We start from the raw sequence: 19,660 nt of genomic DNA, 5'->3' as shown, positions 1-19,660 counted from the left end.
TTCGCAAGGGTGGACAACAACAGACACGCAGACATCAAAATAATGAAGCATCGCGAATCAGTCAAGCAAAGCAAGGATGCACATTCCAACTGGCAAACAAGACAGAACTACGGTTGGTGTGTTCAATTGCAGCCTTTTTCCACTAACATCCAGTAACATCTGGCTTTTGTCTGCAATGGGAATGGATACGATCAGCATTTAATCCTCTCCTGGTAATGGGAGAATAGTTAATCACTTTTTTAGAGGGTTTACCCACATTTAAGAAAAACCCATACACCCAGTAATTTAGGTGGAAAGGAAGTAGAGCTAATAATCAAGCATCCCTATCAGATACGCATCACTAGGACACAAATGCCAGCATCATAAGTTTTTACTAGGTAGAGCTGCAGTTCTACCTAGTGGAGCTAAATGCATGTGTGGAACTAAATGGAATCATCATCTGGTTGGGTCACTTCTCATAATGCAGCCCTTGTACTGAATACTGAGTATTCTTGAAAAAAAAAAGTCTTAACTTGACCAAGCAGAATAATCCCATAGTCTCCACCCACTGGAAAAAACCTTTTGCCCCTTTAAACAGTCATGATGGACATAATGACCACAATAATGATGGCGAAATGGCTCTTTAATGTTCACTCTCTTAGAACTAAAGTGAGCGAACGCATATGGAAACCACCTGACTACTTTGCACTTGCACGCTCCTGCTGGCACACATGGGTGCACTCAGAGACGCTGGGGGCCTGTTAATGCCTATGTGGGTGGGTGGGGGGGGAGAGAGAGAGAGAGAGAGAGAGAGAGAGAGAGAGAGAGAGAGAGAGAGAGAGATGCCGGTGATAATGGCTGATGTTGTTAAGTGAACTAAGGAGAAGTTGTTCACTCTCAGGTTTGTGCCACAGCCAGTTCAGCCGGCCCGGCTGAACTGGATTCAGTCCAGAGCCCGAGGACGCAGACCCCCCCCTCTCCAGATTGTTCAAGAGGCTCAGACCCAAAGGCCCATGCTGAACTATATAGGCCTATGACACACTCTTATAACCACAGACTGCACTCTGGGTCCTCCAGGGAGAACTGCGTGAGCATGTGTTTGCTGACGCTTCACATATGTTCATTTATACTCCATGTCCATCTTTTTTCCAACTCAGACAGACTAAAAACAGGACACACCCAAAAGTGTGGTGCACAAATGACATGTTTCTATATTTAAGCTGATAGCAGTTTGAGGCTGGAAACTGTCTAAACCCAGCTCGGCGTCTATTTTACGACAGCGTGGGTTTGAGAGCACGAGTCACACCCTGGCCACGTTACGAGCGGCCTTTTCTGCACATGTTCGCTTCAAGCAGAAGCTAAAGAACAAGGACAAACAAATAAGGAGGTTTAAGACAATTAAGTTGTTGTCAGTTCAAGATAAGAAAAGGAAATAGAATTTGTTAAACATTCATATTTGTACTGTTACCTCAGAGAGAAAAAATGTCTGGTTTGCCACAAGATGCAGCCCTTTTTACATTAAAGAGCTTATTCCAGACCATATCAGACACCATGTGTTAACCCAAAAGGTTAAAAAAGGCCAAACTATTCACATTTATTGTCAGAAATCACATCACTTCCAGAGAGAAAAAAAGGTCCAGGGACTCACCATCCTGGGGTCAGGCTTCCTGCTCTTCCTTAGAGTAACATATGAGGCGATGGAGGACGACTCAGGCACCGGAGATTTGGTTCTGGGTGGGACGATGCCAACTGGGTAGGATATTCCTAGTAACACGTTCAATGGCAGAGCAATTGCTTTAATTGAAACTGTTGCGTTACATGCATCCGTTTGCACAATACAAAAATACAGGATGTACATGTTGGACCAGAAAAACTCTTCATAGATACTTATCCACGCTAGCACATAATTATTTATCATTATCCTCTACTGACAGCTGGCTTAGAAAAGCATTACACACGTTCAACAGTGAAGGATATTTACAGATTAACACATAGATGAATACAATTTAAGTGTTATAATAAGCTTGTTATCACCTACTGGAGTTTATTAATATTTTTCCATCTGTAGTATTAAACATATGTATCTGTGAGACCCTCAAGTTTAACCCTGAACCATGTCATCATACTCACTCCACTGATAATTATAGAATTCCCAGCAGAATTTGCAAGCAGCATCAGCCTCTTGTTACCATTGATTGCTCAGGCTACAGTGTAATGATTCAACCTCACAACACCTGAATTATGCCTTGCCAGCCGTTTCACCTAATGTCGACCAATTTGCTCTGCAAGTAAATCAAATCCATCCTGTCACAGAGAAAGTATTGTGCCATTAAATCTAAATAAAGTAATAACTCAGTGATCCTGGCTCCTACACACATTTCAACCCAATACAATTGAGCAGTTCGGTGATTTATGCAGTTTTACTATGTAGCAATGGTAACAGCTGGACACTGGGTAATGGCTGACATGTAAGTTCAAATGTGAAACACTGATGTAAGGTCAGTCTCACCATGTATTTGTTTTTCAGGTCAAAGTGATAACAGTGTTAGAAACGGGTTTAACAGGTTTTACTGCATGTCAGTTTTCTCTGAATATGGTCTCTTGCTGCCAGCATAAGTGGTGCTGGTAGGTATTTTGAGATGGGATGTGATGGAGCTAGTTAGTTAACATGTAAACGTTGGGAGAAGGGGATAGAATCTGCTTCTTACATAAATTTTTAGTTTTGTTTTTTTCCCACTCAAGCCGGTCCTCACATAATTATTGCTTCTGTGCAGCCAAGCTACGTCGAGCTAGCTATTGTTAGCATACACCAGCAAAGGACAAACTTTTTTTTTATCTATTCCACAATTACAGCAAGAGACTAAGCATCTTGAAAAATGTCCGCACTTGGACACAGATATCACAAAACAACTGAATAGAAACAGTATAATTTCACCAGGTGTATGATTTTTTTGGGGGGGTATTTATAATTTACTTAGACTCACAGGAAAACAGTTGTCTGATGATCATGTTTGCCTGATCTTATTTTACTCTTACATACCTTTGTTTCCGGGATGTTCTCTGTCAGACGGATGTTCCGATCTGTCCTCTCCATTACTCTCATCCACTTCAGCTACTGTGGTGAGCTCTGGTTCACTCTTATACAGCCTGTAGTCAGGACCCTACAGAGGAACATCAGAAAAATTAAACAGTGATGATGTAGTGATGGAGAGTTTGTCTCCAAACTGGAAAACTAGGTCTTACAAAGTGACAGTGTTAAAGACAGGCCAATGTTAAATAAACAGAAACAGAAATAAACACAGCTTGAAGGGAAAAAAAAGGCTTATGTAGTGAGAGTTGAACCACTGTTTGACAGACAAATAGATAAAAGTAAGCAGCAAACATACAAACTCAGACGTGGCTTAATTTGCACACATGGACACGTTTGTTCACAGAAACAGAAAATGAAGCAGCACAATTCAATAAAAACAAAGAGACAAAAACAAACAAGGCTTCATTCATCTAACTGAAAAAATAAACATGAGGAAATATGGCATCAAGTGAAAAAAATAGATGATCCAACCAAAACCAATCAGACGACATGGGGAGTCCATCAAAATGAAGTATGAAAACCATCACAGCGAGCAATGGGGTGCGATGATAAAGATGAAGGCGGGGTCAATGCAAGCGAGCTTACACTGTGCGTGCCATTCCTGTTAGTGGCCTTCCTCTCCTCCGCCCTGTGGATAGTTGAAGGGCGAACACCAGCGGGAGAGGGCATGGGGGGCACTGGGGGGGGGTTGGGCTCGTAGGACTGGGGTAGAGGTGGCCGTGGGGGTGCAGAGTCCTCCTCCTGGGGATTATACATGGCATGACTGGACAAGAAGGAAAGTGACACATGGCGCTGCCATGCACGCTCAAGGCGACCACCATCTGGTACCGGGTTACTCTGGCCCACAGGACGGGTAAAGCAGCTGATCAGCCAGAGAGAGGGCTCCACATGCTGCTCGAGCATGACGGACACATCCACTCTAATAATACCAGTGACTCGCAGTGCTCATGAGCAGAGCTGGCATTTTGAGCCCCCGGCTTATGATCATCATCAAATACACAACTGGAAGAGATGTGGGGGAATTGTATCAGACATGAATGTCCGCACGATGGGGGCCAGACTTTCTCTGGAGATTTCCTTTCACAAATGAACAATGCAGCAGGAGGTTCTCCAGGTCAGACGCTTTTTAACAACAGGAAAATGTCTAGAGGTTCAGGTGAGGGGTGGCCCAGTATATGCAGAACGTAGTCTATACATTCCACTGAGGAAATCACATGCTTATGTTTGGAATCTAATTGTTTTTCCAAGTTGACATCTTCGTTTGAGTCTTCTACATGTTTGACACATTTCATAACAAGATATTTGTATTCTTTTCTTTTTTCCCAGTTTTGCACTAGAAACGTCATCAACGCACCCATTTTCTTCTGGAGAATCCTCTGGAGAATGTCCTGCTGGGTTCTCACATGGGCTCACTCTGACATTCTCTAGAGTTCTCACTTGCGGCCCGACTCCAAAGAACATCCGCAACAACTGACTCAGATATTTCCGTTCTCACATAAAGTCCCTTTGCCTGAAATTATCTGGAGGGGCTGAAAGCAGCTCTAATGTGTTGTTTAAAATTGAATTGCTTGGAAGATTAAAAAAAATAAAAATAAAAAAAACACATTTGAAGAGTTGGACCCAGGAAATTAACATTTTGTTTGATAAATGACTTTCTCAGTCAGTTGTGCCTCACCTCGTTTATGTGCTTACTGAAGTTGTTCTTGGGCCCATAGAACCCCATCCCATCAGCAGCATCTCTCTGAGCTCTGTGTTTATTGAGGGCCTCCGTCACATCTTGAATCCTCCACAACTCTTTCTGGATGTAGACGTGCTGCTGGCTGGGAGGCTCCGTCTGAAACAACGCACAGAGACGTTCGCAAATCACCAAACATTACATGGAGATTTACCTCAGATTTATAATCAAGTAACATTATTATGCAGAAGATAGAGTGTGGAATGTGGAATAATGAGAGGGGAGATCATGTATCTCAGTGCAGACACTGATCTGTTCTAGCTCCTGCAAGAGCTTTGCGAGAAATATTATCCTCAGAACAGGATCAGCAAAGTGAAGTGAGGAGAAGAGGGTTAAAGATAGACCAGAGAAAGAAGGGAGAACAGAGGAGCAAGAGAAACTGACACTTAATTATCTCCTCCTTACTGATGATAGGGTTTCTCAGAGTGTGAAAGGCACTTAAGCAGACCACTGACAGCTTCCCTGCTGGCCCTCTGACCTCTCTAATCTGTTCGAGCCTCTGCTCCGGCTCGACCAGGAATAAGTGTAAGCTGGGTTTTCTCTATGTTTACATGATGAAGGACGAGATAAAAGAAAGATTTAATTAAGAACTGCTCTTAATTCTCTTTATTCCCCTCATCAACACCCAGCTAAGGTCACAGGCGCACACACTTTTTCCCCCAAAGTCAGGAAAAGTGTTGACCAAAAAAAGGTGTTCCAGGGAATCTGCCACACTTCCAGATTCTTTATACGACTGAGGAAAACAAGTTCTTCTACCAAAGCCTGACTATATGCCATGCCAGAGTTAAACTGCCCAAGCGGTGTAACAACGAAGTAGTGCAGCCTCCATCTCTAGAGTGATCCTACCTGAGGGCTTCCCAGTGCCTCTAACTGCTCCAGCAGGTTGTTCTTAGCCAGAGTCACATCTCCCTCCAGCTGGTCGTACTCCCTCCACGAGCACTCCAACTCCTGGTTTGGGAGAGATAAGATGACAATGTTAGAAAAACCCTCATCATAATAGCATTCCTGAAGATAGAGGATTTCCGTGTCCAGCTTGTGTGTGTGTGTGTTTGTGTGTGGGAATGGGTTGTATGACTCACAGCAGTGACTCTGGACAGCTCTCTGCAGGTGCTGAGCAGACCGTTCTGCAGTAAGTCTCGCTGCTGGATGATGCTCTGCATGGTAACAGAGTTATCACAGCCCATCTCGATCTCCTGGCTGGCGGACAGCAGCGCCGTCTCAAGGGTGTGCTGAAGTAACACGCAACATACCAAATACACACATAACCTTTCAGATCAGTTCACTTTATCGAACATTATCGGATGATTATTATTATTTCAGCCTGTTGCAGGGATTCCAACACTCTTATGTTTACCTAGTCTTCGGCTCACATATCTCTTCCAGAAGTTTTAACAAAAAAGCCTGGCTGCATATTACTTTTATCTTCACGAAGCGATTGTTGAAATTATGAAAAAAATCTTCTTTTGTGTTGTCAACAGTCTAAACATTCAGATATTTAATCTCTAACAACATAAAAAAATCACAATTGAGCTAAAATACATGACTATCTATTCATGTAACAAAATAAAACATGTATGAATGAAATCTCAAGTAACTGCATAATTGACTCCAATGTTAAGCTACATTATGAATTACATTATTGTTGAGTTTAGTAGTCAGATTTTTGGCAGCTAATTCTGATATGAGGGAGTACAAATGTTCTGACATGAATGAATATGTATCGGCTGATAAATATACCAAAAAATGATTGAGAAAGGATTTCTAAGATGTCGTTATTAAAGCCTTGACAAAGGAGTGTTATTGAGGCTTGATGTTTACAGTTTAATATAAATAACTATTAATATAAGAAAAACACAACCACATAAATAAAATTGACCGAAGAAAAATCTATTTTTTTTTAGGTCAACAGTAAACAAATTTTTTGCATTGGTTATTCTGTAAAATAAAAGTTTTCATATCTACGCATTTTAGCAAACATATACATTGTTACAGATATGTCTGTGAAAGGCTCATATTTGGCAGATTTCTATTGGCCAACCAATAACTGAGTCGGGCTCTTTTCAGTCCAACAAATGCAGAACAACCCTGTAAATCAGACAAAACTCAGGATGGAGACAGTGAAGGTTTTCTCCCTTTCTCACATGAATTGAACTCAGGCTATTCTTAGAACTCAACCACTGTAAACTGTGTATTCGGTTTAGTTTATTCTTTTTCCAGTTGGCACTACTAAACAATACACCCCTGTAAACAGTGCGAGATTGTGAAGAAGACAGATGTGCTGTGTTTAGTCACCTTCTCTCTGTACAGCTGCTGAAGTTTTTCCTCCTGTGTCCCCAGCATTTTATCCTGCTCACATAGCAGGCTCAGTTTGCTCTAAAAGGAAAACGGCAAAGAGTTGGGACTGATTGTGAGCAGCTGAACGGAGCATCGTGCTGTGTGTTTCATCACGTCACACTGAACTTACATCAATGTCCATTTCTCCTGGCATGACCGTGTAGGCGTGTCCTCTGTAGTCATCTTGACTCAGCTGTGGAGAAATACAGGACGTCAGAAAGAGATGACAAATGTGCACTGGCAAAAATGTGGAGATCTAATGCAGTGTCACGACGAGGCTCTCCCTCTCTCTGAGCCTCAGAATTTGTCCCTGAGTGAAGACTTAGATTACATGAGTCTTCACTCTCTTTATTCTTTCCATCAGCAGAATGAAAGAGGGGGTGAAGAGGACGGAATGAAGAAGACAGGTAAAAAAGGAGGAGAAAGTTTATTTTGAAAACATCTGAGTTAGCAAACCAACTGAGTTAGCAAACCAACAACGGGGAGAGCAGCCAGTCTACACAGTCTCTCCCCTAATGATGCTGGTGCATCATGTTACATCAGTCTCATTGGTTTGTCTCCATCAGCACAAAGTGTGTTTTGGAAAAGCGATCGGATGGCAGCATGTAAAACGATATTACCTACTAAAGTCTGGAGTCAGCGCATAAACTGTATCGAACAACTGGGTTTTATCCAGTACATGCTCTGCAGATAATTGATCCAAGTACTCGGTCGGGCTGCATTGAGTCTAAGTGCAATATTAATTCAAGAATAACAAACTAACCACAGAGCGTGTTGGGATGTTTAAACACTCATAATGCTTACAACTATTATAAACCGGCATTTAGTATTAATCCAAGCGAAACTATACTCTCACTATATTGCCAACTTAAGACTGCACTTCAGTTAATACTGGATGTTTATACTCTTAATATGCCGAAACGAAAGTAGTATAAAGTCACAACAAAAAAAAAACAATCTTTGCTATTTCTTGTTTTAATGTAAATAATCTTATTTTGAATAAAAAAAAAAAAATCTGAGTAAAGTTTTTTAACTGCATTGGATCCCATGTTTGCAAGTAATGTATTCATCACATAATACTTCATCATTCACAGTCTTCTAAAAGGACACAAGTGCAGTCAACAGTATCCGGACAGTGACATGTTTCTGTGTTGTTTTAGGTTTGTTCTCCAACTGGATATGAAATTAAATAAGGATTTTACTGGTATAGCAGCGACGTTTAGCTTTAATTTACACTTTTGACAAATTAAAAGGATCGGCATACATTTAATCAAACAATCATCACATAAGATATATACAGACATTAGCAGATATCTTCCTCTGTGATGCTCTGCCAGAACTGAACTGGAGCATCTTTTCTTCTTGCTCGTTTTGGCCTTTAGTTTGTTCTTCAGCTCATTATGTGATCATATCATAAATCAGATCACATTTCTGTTTCCCCCAAGAATTTGTTTTTGTTTGTCGAGTATGCTTAGGTGCATTACTCTTCCATTTAAATGGAATTATTAAATTAAAATGCTGGCCAACAGAGTCAAAACAACAACAAACATCTCACTGTCAAAAATATGTTCAGACTCCACCCTCACACCTGCACTCTGTCACACACACGTTGTTTTAACACCTCGTTCCTCAGTTAAACCACAAAACACAGTTAAAGCAGATGGGACCCCAGAACCACATAGCATTCCACACAGAGCATGCAGATACTTCCACAGCTCCGGGGGGGGGGGGTTCGCTGTGACGTTGTGTGGACTACGTGTGACATGAGGAGGAGGAAGAGGGAGACAGTTTTCCAGCAGCTGAACAGGTGGGAATGCAGGTGTTGCTGGACTGGAATGCCGGACAACGGGGTGAAGGTGGGTGGGAACGGTCTTCAGCTGCACTTTTAAACTTCAAAAGTGGCAAAGTGATGTCACAGCCATCGTCACAAACAACAAGCCGGCTCCCTTTATTCTTTACATCAGCAGAATGAAAGAGGGGGTGAAGAGGACAGAATGAAGAAGACAGGTAAAAAAGGAGGAGAAAGTTTATTTTGAAAACATTTGTCTTCATCTTCAGAAGTGGCCCCATGACTTAATTAGGTCTTATTCTGTATAAAGTCTATTCACTGGATCAAGAATGTCCAGTCAGACATCCGCTAAAAACAGGGTTTGTTGAAAAGAGCAGAGCGCAAGAGAACTTCAAACAGGATATGGAGTTACATATCTGTTTCAGAAACATGAATATCAATTAACTAAATGTACTACTTAAATTAAACCATGGGCCGCGGCTGAACTATCTTGTACATTGAAGTGCTGCTGTCCAGCAAGTAGTCATTTTGAAGTGTTTGAACAAGGAACAATTATCAAAATATTAAATAAATATTCAATGATATGCTGCTTTTGCTCAAAGTTGTAGAGCTAACAGCAAACAAGAACTGACTTTAATATGCAACTTACTGGATAAGGAAGTTGCATATAAGTTGCCCCCCCCATGCAAATTGTGGCCCCTTTATGGCCCTTGATTTAGAAAAATCCTGCAGACAAACCATCCCTGGCAAACTTTAAGTTGGGTGTATATTTCCTCACAAATAGATACAGTATTTGGTAATGAACTGAAGAGACATGTCTGGCAATGCAGAATTAACTTCAGCTAATTAGAAACCTCCTGCCAAGACCAGGTGGCTGATGAGAGAGAGAACACATTCTGCAAATGCTTTTGAAAAATCACACTCTGACCTTCACTGTTTGGGGCGTTAGACAAAACAAGATGAATAACAAATACAGGACTTTGAAATCTAAATGCAAAGTGTGTGACCACAGCTTCACTCCTGATTCAGGATAGTCCGAGAGCAGGCTGATTACTTTCTAAACACATCACAACATCTAATCAGTATTCAGCCAAACCTGAGAGTGAGGAGGGGATTCAAGTGAACGGTGAAGCAAACAAGTCATGCCCATACTTGGCATGTCTTTTTTGTATCAGAGAGTAACAGTCAAAAAGCAATGGATGAGGGGATGCTGGCAAAAAACACAATACAGGGGAGACCGGTCTCAAGATGCCAAAGGGACTCGGACCTTGAAGGAGGAGCAGTGCACAACAGACCAAAAAGGGACAACAGCGACTGGTGAGGATGAGGCGGCGCAGAGTCTATGAGCTGGCCTTACTTGCTGGTAAAGTTGAGGCCTCGGAGCAGAGTTCTCAATCAAAGAGTGAGTCATGACGATTAAAGGGTCATTTTCCTTCATCTTGTCCAGTGTGGAGAGGAGCGATACAGCAAGTGTCAGTTTAAAGCAGTTCTTCACTTCAGAGACAACACACCCACAATGTTGAGACACCCTCACTCGCTCAAGCTCTCTCTCATTAAGCAGACTCAAACACCAATGTGTGCATCCACCATGAACAGGGATGGATACGGCAAGAGAGGCAATAACAAATCCTCAAACCGGCATCAACACTTTGTCGAGCAAAACACCAAGAGGCTTACTTATTAATAGAGGCACTTTCCACTTCTATGTTTTTTTTTCTTTGTTATGCTTATTTAAGAGCATGGTCTTTTAGTTTGAGAGCAGGACTTATCGTGTTGTCACACCTAAAAAGCCCAGGCTTGTGCTCAAACCATGCGCTTGCACTCATATTTTGTTGCTTGGACAGATTTCCTGCGCTCCAGCTTCAGCGCTTCTCAGAGCGCATAAGAACAAAATACAAGAGCAGACATTCCAAGTGTGAACAGATGCAGCTTGACTAAGAGGAGGTGCAGGAAATCTGTCCAACCCCCCAAAAAAGCATAGTTCCAGCTCAAGCAGAGCAAATCCAAGCCCAAGCAGAATAGAGTGCAAGCACAGGGAGTGAAAGCAGTACAAAATCTGAATTTGAAATCAACGAGTCCTGCTCTCAAACTGAAAGACCAGGCTCTAGAATAAAATTAGGAATAAAAACATGCAGTTCATGTATCATATAGACGGAAATATCGAATGTCCTACATGTAGCAAAATTACATACATCATAATCAGTGCACAAATCTGGGGTCATATCCTTTCATTAGGTGTATTGTGTTTTTGTGCCTCTGTTAAAAAAGTGCACTTTCTCAAAGAAAATATTTCAGCATAGGCAATAGCATAGGCCAAAATGCGTTGGTAAAGAAACAATGCTCCATACTTATCTCTATATAACAATTTGTGTTATTATATTTAATTTTCCTTATTTTAACTATAGCAAAGCATTATACGAGTTCAGTTCATGTCAAGAGGAGACAGGGTCATGCATTCATGCATTACCCCACCTGATTGTCCAAAAACATGAGGTTCCTTTGGAGGTGGTGAGAGAGCATGTCATTCTAGCATCAGCAGCAAAGCAGAGAGAAGAACAAAGGCAACAGGAGAGTAAGACAAAAGAAGAGAAATTCAGTTTTTCTTTCTTACACATTCTCATACACACACACACAGGCACACAAAGGTTAACACACGCAGGCATGTCCTGTACAGTGTACCCAAAGATAACCAGAAAGAAAGGAGGGTAGGACCAGTCATGGTGGAAAAATTAGGTTAGGTACCAGATCCACTATATAAAAGAACAGAGTGTGTGCAGTAATAGAATTCTATAATGATCAAATGGCCATGTACTGTCTTGAACTATTGCAGGCAAATTGCTCCCACGTTAGGTAAGGCATTCATATTTTTAGTGAAACTGGTATATGAAGATCTTAGATTAATAGTAGAGCATTAGCTAGCAAAAGCCAAAGTCATTACTGACCCGAATCACAGAATCTCAACCATTCTCCACCTCATGCATGCTTGACCTAAATCAGTGACCGTCAAATCTGTCGTCTCACAGGAGACTTAAAATGCAAAAATCCTGAATTAACATTAACGTTTGCCAGTGGTCTTAACCTCCTTAGCCTCTGGCTCTTTTAAGCTCGCCAGTGGCTTTAAGCTTCATTTCCGGGTAACATCTGTCTGGACTCTTCATGGCAGAAAAAATGGCTCGATCAGCTGCTTGCCCTAATGTGACTATGTCATCAATTTGTAACAAGTTGGATTTTAAGTTTTTTAAAACTAAGTATTTTTTGTCTCGAGACATTTCACACATTTTGGAAAAAGCTGATTTCTAAAGTAGCTGATCCCCAAATATGCTGAGAGGGCTATTCAAGCCAAAGTCTATGATTTACGAAGAAAATGCCAACTTAAGGGCTTTTCCCCTTAAGTCAGCCATGTGTTCAGACAAAAAAAAAAATTCCGGACCAAGATGGATAATGGTCGTTGGTAAGGATGGCATACACACCACACGATTACACACACGCCTGCGGAGGCATCTCTTGGGGGCTGACCTTTGGGTTGTCACCATCCATGTTTAGTTGCATAAGCTGTGCTACAGTGTGCTCCCGGATACTGTTTAGCTCTGCCTGCTGCCGCCGCAGCTTTATCAGCAGCAGAGTCAGTTCCTCAGGCTGCAAGGGAGGGAGGGAGGGACATACAGCCACAGTGGAACAGGGATACACCGCAGGGTGGGGGGGCGGGAGAGGAAAGGAGAGAACACACCAGGACAGGAGATTTTAGAGGCGTCAGGCACCCGATAGGTGAATAGTTTATATCCAGGTAGTGAGTGTTCATGCAGCTCAGGACCACAAGATTATCCAGGGTGCTATCACTGTCAGCAGCAGCCAGATTCTACAGGTCCACTCAAGACAGGAAAGTTTAGCATTTATTACACAATCACAGTTCACACAGTTTCCCAGCTCTGCGAGGACACAGCACCGTGTACGGCTTTGAAATAAATTCCTGATCTGACTTAGAGGGTTGTGAGTGACAGGCTTTTTAAGTCTCCACTGCTGTGAAGATCTAAGGAGCTCCTGAAGTGAACGTACGCTAAATCATTCCACTTGGAAAATGCATTCAATTTCTGCCTCAATCTACATCCAAAGATTCTGTCTCTGTCTTCTTGGAGGCAAATGAGAGACAGAAAGAGGAACAGGCAGGTAATGTTACTAAAATAGCCTTGTTTCCCTACCTGTGTGTGTGTGTGTGTGTGTGTGTGTGTGTGTGTGTGTGTGTGTGTGTGTGTGTGTGTGTGTGTGTGTGTTTGTGTGCGCGTGTGGATATAGAGCAACTGAGGCGTGAAATTACTGGGGGGTGCATTTTACAGAAATTCATACACGTTTCTTCACTGACTCAGCCTTTGAAGACAGTGAAGGACACAGGAGGGGACAACTCAGACGAGGACTTACTGTTTTGCCTTGCAGGGTCTGGGCAGTGATAGTTTGAACTGGGATCCCTGCGGGCATGGACCTCCTGTCAGGTGGGTAAGCATACTGCAGGACACAGTCAAACAAAAACAAGCATGACTGTCAGTTACACCATGGACTAGATTCACCCAAATACAAATATTTTGTACATAGTGGCATTGTAGCAATTTCGTTGTATCTGAAAAAGTGATATTTAAAAACATAACGCTCTTTACGCACATGATCTGGTGCCTGGAGAATCAAAGGTACATGTGTAATTACTTACGACGATTTCTTCAGAAGTAGCTCTAACGTAAACAGTTAAATTCATATTCTAGCAACCATTGTGAAAAGAGATCTTGCTTCTGATTTTAAGGACATTTTGTAAGATATGTTCTTTTGTTTTGTTGCTTAAGCAACTCTTGGTGTTTGTTTGCCTGAACTGACCTTGTTGTGCTGCGGCCTTTGACGTCTGTCGATGCTCGCGTCTCTTCTATAAACGGGGGAGGAGACCTCAGAGTGACCGCTGTTCATGTTGTAGGATCGCATCGGAGAGTAGCCACCGTACATGGACAGCGAGCCGTGGGAGGGTGAGGGGGGGATGGAGTGGCTCGGTGCGGCGTGGTCCGACAGGTTGATCATGGTCCTGGGACTGGCCATGTTGCCGTAGAGCCCCGGCGGCCTGGTGTACGCCTGCCTCTGCTGCCACTCGTGCAACTGCCACAAGGTATCGTCGCGCATGGAGCGCCGCTTGTCGGCCGGCATGGAACCCAAGACCTGCTCGTACATCGACGGCGACATGCTGCAGATGCTGTCCCGCTGTGCCATGCTATTCCTGGGCATGCTGCGGTAGCCATCTGCATACTGAGGCATGTAGGGGACCCGGTGGCTTGGCATGTTTCTAGGCAGTGTCTGGTACGACGAGACACTGGGGAGTAAAACCGATCACCATCATCAATAGGCAGTTGAACTGATTTCATTGACCTGTACCTGATTTGTCCGCCCCTGTGTTACCACCAGTAACCCCCCCCCATATTCTCTGTCTGTGTATCATTGTTGTTTTTAGTGTTCTCATGCTTTCTTGTGTTCTTCCTTGTGCTGTCTCCTCGTGTTTGACCCTTACAAGTATTATTGGATCATGGATCTTTGTCTGTTCCTTACATGTAATGATTTGCCCGATTCTGATTTTGTGTATGACCCGAACACCTCTGAGTAAAGACCTCACTTCTAAAACGAAACAGTCATCTTCTATGTGTTCAGTGCACACAAATAAGAGACTTCCCTTCCCTTTAAATCTGACATTATATTACACCATTTATAATATATTTATCCACATCTCTGGCAATTTCATCCAATATCAGCAATAATTCACATGTCTGTTCAAATCTTATTTATCTCTTTATTCAATGTGTAATTTCATTCAGTTGTGTGCACTATCATAATGTCTGTTTGTATTATGTTTATCTATTTATTTATCAAGTTTTTACTTAAGATAGTTTTTGTAGCCTCAACTTTTTATATTACAGTCCCTGATCTTGATCTCAAATGGCTGCCAGTGTCACATGTAGTTGCCAAGAATCACCAGTCTAGATTCAAATTGGATCACATCTTCTGCTCTGGATGTGTCTGAATAGCACAACATGACATCAATCAAGTTGACCACAGTATGATTTAACAGTTGGTTACAGAGTGGGTATTTTTAGTTTCTGTGTGTTTTCAGTACATAGAGAGAACCAAGGAAAAGCTCCACTTCCACAGAATGTTCAGAGTCAGAGCTCTGCTTTTTAAAACCCAGTAGCATTTAAGAAAAAAAGGCTTGTGGCTGACGAACAGAGACTGTTGAACTGAGGGAGGATGGGAAGCGTCAAGGTCTAGTCATTCTCAAGGTCTTACTCAAAGCAGGTGTGTGCCCATTTTTTCAAATTAATGTACTTGGGGTGTGATTGGGCGAAAAAAGAGGCATGGCTTTGTCAAACATGAGCACAAGCAGGGCGAGCAGATGGCGAGACAGGCAGACGGACAGGCAGACGGACACGGTGAGAGTTAAATCAGGACCAATTAAAACTGGGACTCTCACTGCATGGTCAGAGGAAGACAGTTATTCTGGCTCTGCTTTGCCATTATTCACCCCCTAGTTCTACTTAAGCCGTTTTCAGACATGATCTACGGAGGATCGTGTAGATCTGGATTTTCTCCTGACATTGCCTTTAACAGATGACCAGCAGTAGCAGGATTCAGGTGCGGGTCGGTGTAGCAGGTAGAGGCTGGATGTACCTTACGGATTCTATTCCAGAGACCTCATGTTTTTGTTTATAGCACATTGACACCCCAAACTCTCTTGACCTCTCAGTTTTTAAAACCTGAGATATGTTATTTTTTTCCATATATCTCAGATCTCCTCTCAGATCTCCTGCTCTATTCTCTCAAGTCTCTGGACTTCTGCGGACTTTATACAAGGGGGCCAGACAGAGAGACTCAACAGAAACTCTTGAGTGTTAAAGTGGTTAAATTGTGGTGAGGAGAGTGTGAATGCCCTTGTTTTTAAACAACACAGCTTTAAAAGGCAATGGGACTGCAGAGCTTTGGAAAATCAGTGTCAGTCGAAAGAACTGTATGTGTGCGCTTGAGGAGAATCCCTCTTGTCTGAATCAGCAGTTAAGCCAAGATCCCCTGCTTATTGAAGTAGGACAACATCAGCCTCATGTGCAATAACCTAAAAACAGTGTGTACTGCTCCTTTCATGACACACATATGAATGAGGTCACACTATGAAATAACTGAAACAGTAATATTACATTTTGCCACATAATCAAACCAACCTCCTGGTGTCGTCGTCCTGGCTGCGCACCCTTTGTGTTCGAACCCACTGCTCCAGTTGCTGCATAGAGCTGGTACGACTCAGGTTGCGTTCCGGCTCATAGTTGGGACTCTGCTGAGGAGGGACTCTGGTTCGATCCGCTGGAAACTGCTCACCAGATCCGTTAAGTTGCGGGCTTCGATGGGGCCCATCCATCTCCGTTGGGGTCTGTGGCGAGGCAATGTTGGCTTTGATAGCCGCTGCCTGGGCGGGCTGAAGTTTGATGCTGTTGATCTTGGTGAGGGGACGCTCCTGCACCACCCCCTCTTTATGGAAGCCGTAGCGCTCAGCATCTCGCTGCTTCCTCTCTTCTTCTGCCGCGTCGAGGTTGACTGACAAAGTGCACTCGAGGTCGACCTCTCGGTTGCGTTCGTTGTTCTGGATTTCGGGCTGTGTGAGCGGTGGCCTGTTGTTGGCCACGTGGTTGATCTCTTGAGGGCCGCACTGCTCCACTTTTAGTTTGTCCAACCTGGAAAAGACAAAAGAGAAAGTCTGAGTACGGTGAGAGGAATAATCTCAAACGCTGAGAGATCCAAAAGCAAGATGAGATTGCCTTGGCAGTGATGGGAGGATGATAACTACATTAGATCAAATTGGCAGCTGGGATATTCTGGTGCCACATCCCCAGTTAGTGACACGATATTGAGTATGGGTAAAACATACTGTGCAGACCTAAGGCCCTACCTTTTTAAACCCTGTACAATGCTCTGAAATTAAAATAAATGTGCCACAGAAAAAGGTTGGTGGTGCACAATGTCTCTTCCAGCTGCCAGGGGAGGTCGAGCGTGTAAAAGGAAATCGGATATCCCCCAATAAAACACTGCCTCTGTGGGCACGCCTCAGAGGTGGTGCTCTGGCTCCAGTGATCCATTTGCAGCTCTCCTCTACCTCCTCTCTAGAATACCCACCTACAACTCTGTGGTCATTAGGGAGGTCTCAAGTGGTAACAGACACCATGACTCCTTGGCATCAGAAGGACTCAAGGTCACAACTTCAAAGTTCTTCAAATTCCCCCTCAGCAGCACGGCTCACTGGGTTAGCAATAAGAGGGCAGCGGCAAAGGCATTCCTTCAAAGTTTCCACTTGTATCCTTTTTTTAAATAGCCTCACTATTCACATAATGACTTCTGCAGCCTTCTGTGGCTCCACCAGCCCAGTAGAGAAAAACTTTTAACCCTATGAAAGTCTCAAACTCATACTTTTGATTTTTAGAAAGACTTAACCCTTTAAGTCCGAGTAGAATTAGGTTTTAGTTGAATGTAACTGACTTTTTTCCCTCTCTTCAAGAAGGTGGCGTTTCAGTTTGAAAGGAGGACTTATTGAGTTCACATTCAGATTTTGCACATAAACATGCACACATACCATTTTGTACTTTCACTCAAAACCCTGCGCTCACACTCAGATGTGAACAAAAGAAACCCATCACAGAAGAAAAAAAGATTAAAGAGCAAAAGAACGAATCTAAAAAAGCAGCGGAGAAATGTTAGAGCAACTTTTCACGTGTAAACTGAAGCAGCATGGTCACGAGGAGAAGAGCTGAAGCTGGAGCGAAGGAAATCCAAAGAGAAGCAGTATGAGTGCAAGGGCAGGGTTTGAGTCAGAGCATTACATGAAATCTATGAGTCCTGCTCTCAAATTCAACAGCTTAAAATATGTGGTGATAGAGCAGAGACTATAAGATGCAAAACAAATATAAGAATCCTTAACTAGATATATATATATATATATATTACAATGCTGTTACCATAAAGAGTCTTGAAACAGCATCACATTAAACAATGCTATTTAGTTGATTTCAGGCACTGCCGCTCTGTGTAATTACAGAGCACTTCACCATTACGCCTCTGCTCGGCCATGTAAAAAGAGGGCATTAGACCGGCACGCTGCCAAATGACAGACACTTAACACTGTTTTAAAAAAGGAAGGGAAATAACCCAATCCTGAAGAGGCAGTGATCCTGATCCGTCGGTGCAGCTGTGCACAACAAAACACATGCACCATGTGTCACACGCATGTCTACCATACACATGGCATTCTTATGTATGTTACTCTAACGTAGTAAAAATAGTTACATGATATGAAAGAAAAGCCACAGCTTCTTCAGCAAAGCCACAGACCAGAAAAGCCAAAAGTGGGTGTTGAGTTGATGCCAGAGAACTTAAAAGGCTTAACAGGGGGATTTAAAGGCACTTGTTTTGCAGAACAAATGCTAAAAAAAGAAAATCAGGATGAAGCAATATACCAAGGAAATAATACTCAAATACCCTTTTTCTCAGCGAAACATCCCATTGTAATCTCCCAATCTGCCTGTCTCTACAAATGCCTATACTGTACTAGTGAAACAGTTACTAACCTTATGACCGGCTCTGAATGCACAAGGGCAGCATCTGTCATTACTTGCATCCAAGACTCCATTTCCTTGTTTGTGTCTGTGCAAAAATAGTATGTCCTCATGTTGGGATGTGTTGCCTGTTGTGACAGATAGACGGGACCGGGGAGAGGAACAGTCACACACAGAAAATGTAACCTGAAAGAGAGAAGACAAAAAAAATCAGTTTATAGTTGACTGGTAAATGTAGGTTTCTCCCTAAATCAGAAGAATGAAGAGATGTTAAGACACAATTAAATCTCTATAAAGAGATTCTGTGTGTGAAGATGCCGAAATCTGTAGGCAAGGGACATGATATTAAGACTAGAAGCCTTCTGGTTTCAATTTCTTGTTTGACCAATCATGTTCAAGCAGGGTTTGGTTGCCTGCACAGTACAGGTGGAGAGCAAACGAGGCATAGCACATTGATGAAAATGCATCGGCTAAAGACTTTTTAATTTATCTACATTCATTTGCTGTTTATAAAAAATTGCCAAAATTTTGTGTGGAACTAGAACACCTCCAAAAAATGTCTCTACGTTTTGTGAGGAGAAAATTGGAAAACTGCTGTCTACACAAAAAGCCCCAGAAATGATGTCAAACGACAGCTGATGCGAGATTGAGAAAATAATTACGTCGATTTCGGATCATATTTCCTCCCGAATAACGTTGGAAAAAAAATCTGGTTAGTGAAACACTCCCGGCTGTGGTCATCTGCACTATACTCATAAATCAAACCGTGTGTCACCTGGGTTTCATGCATACCATTAGATTAGGGCAGTAAATCTGCCACAGTACTGTAGGACTTACCATGCAATCGGTTGTATGGCAGACACATTGTTCCATTGTTGCTCTTCCCTCACAGCGTACAAAGCAATTTATTGTTTAAGACAAAGACAGAAAGAGAAAAACAGAATGTTTAGTGCAGCAACCTCAATATCCTGTTTACAATTGTCTGATAACAATAACAGTAATGTCATCGCTCCAGTTATGACAGAATAATGAGAACTTCTAATGACATGGGACTTTTGAGGACAGGAACAAGAGACAGGGAAAGTTAAGAATGAAAAACACTCCGTTACATCGCTGTGAACTTT

General features: G+C 42.5%; 1 protein-coding gene across 5 annotated transcripts in view; it reads right to left on the bottom strand.

The window, feature by feature from the left end:
- Positions 1 to 19,660, bottom strand: part of LOC128444948 (pleckstrin homology domain-containing family A member 5) — a 90,969-nt gene that overhangs the window by 4,263 nt on the left and 67,046 nt on the right. For 4 of the 5 annotated variants that reach the window (XR_008339215.1, XM_053427665.1, XM_053427666.1 and 1 more), the window contains exons 9-19: positions 18,549 to 18,664; positions 16,158 to 16,664; positions 13,786 to 14,266; positions 13,342 to 13,425; positions 7,270 to 7,332; positions 7,098 to 7,178; positions 5,885 to 6,034; positions 5,652 to 5,753; positions 4,746 to 4,904; positions 3,020 to 3,140; positions 1,628 to 1,743 (exon numbers count right to left, since the gene is read on the bottom strand). Coding sequence is in view for 4 of the 5 variants with exons in the window: in XM_053427665.1 (XP_053283640.1) it covers positions 1,628 to 1,743; positions 3,020 to 3,140; positions 4,746 to 4,904; positions 5,652 to 5,753; positions 5,885 to 6,034; positions 7,098 to 7,178; positions 7,270 to 7,332; positions 13,342 to 13,425; positions 13,786 to 14,266; positions 16,158 to 16,664; positions 18,549 to 18,664 (1,980 nt within the window). In the remaining variant the exon portion in view is untranslated. Of the gene's footprint in view, positions 1 to 1,627; positions 1,744 to 3,019; positions 3,141 to 4,745; positions 4,905 to 5,651; positions 5,754 to 5,884; positions 6,035 to 7,097; positions 7,179 to 7,269; positions 7,333 to 10,285; positions 10,367 to 11,400; positions 11,455 to 12,444; positions 12,565 to 13,341; positions 13,426 to 13,785; positions 14,267 to 16,157; positions 16,665 to 18,548; positions 18,665 to 19,660 lie in introns of all 5 variants that reach the window. The other variant, XM_053427670.1, reaches the window with a different exon arrangement.

This window comes from Pleuronectes platessa, chromosome 7, assembly GCF_947347685.1.
Source record: "Pleuronectes platessa chromosome 7, fPlePla1.1, whole genome shotgun sequence".
Classification (NCBI taxonomy): domain Eukaryota; kingdom Metazoa; phylum Chordata; class Actinopteri; order Pleuronectiformes; family Pleuronectidae; genus Pleuronectes; species Pleuronectes platessa.
The sequence above is the reverse complement of the archived record's forward strand: the minus strand, read 5'-3'. Positions and strand labels throughout refer to the sequence as shown.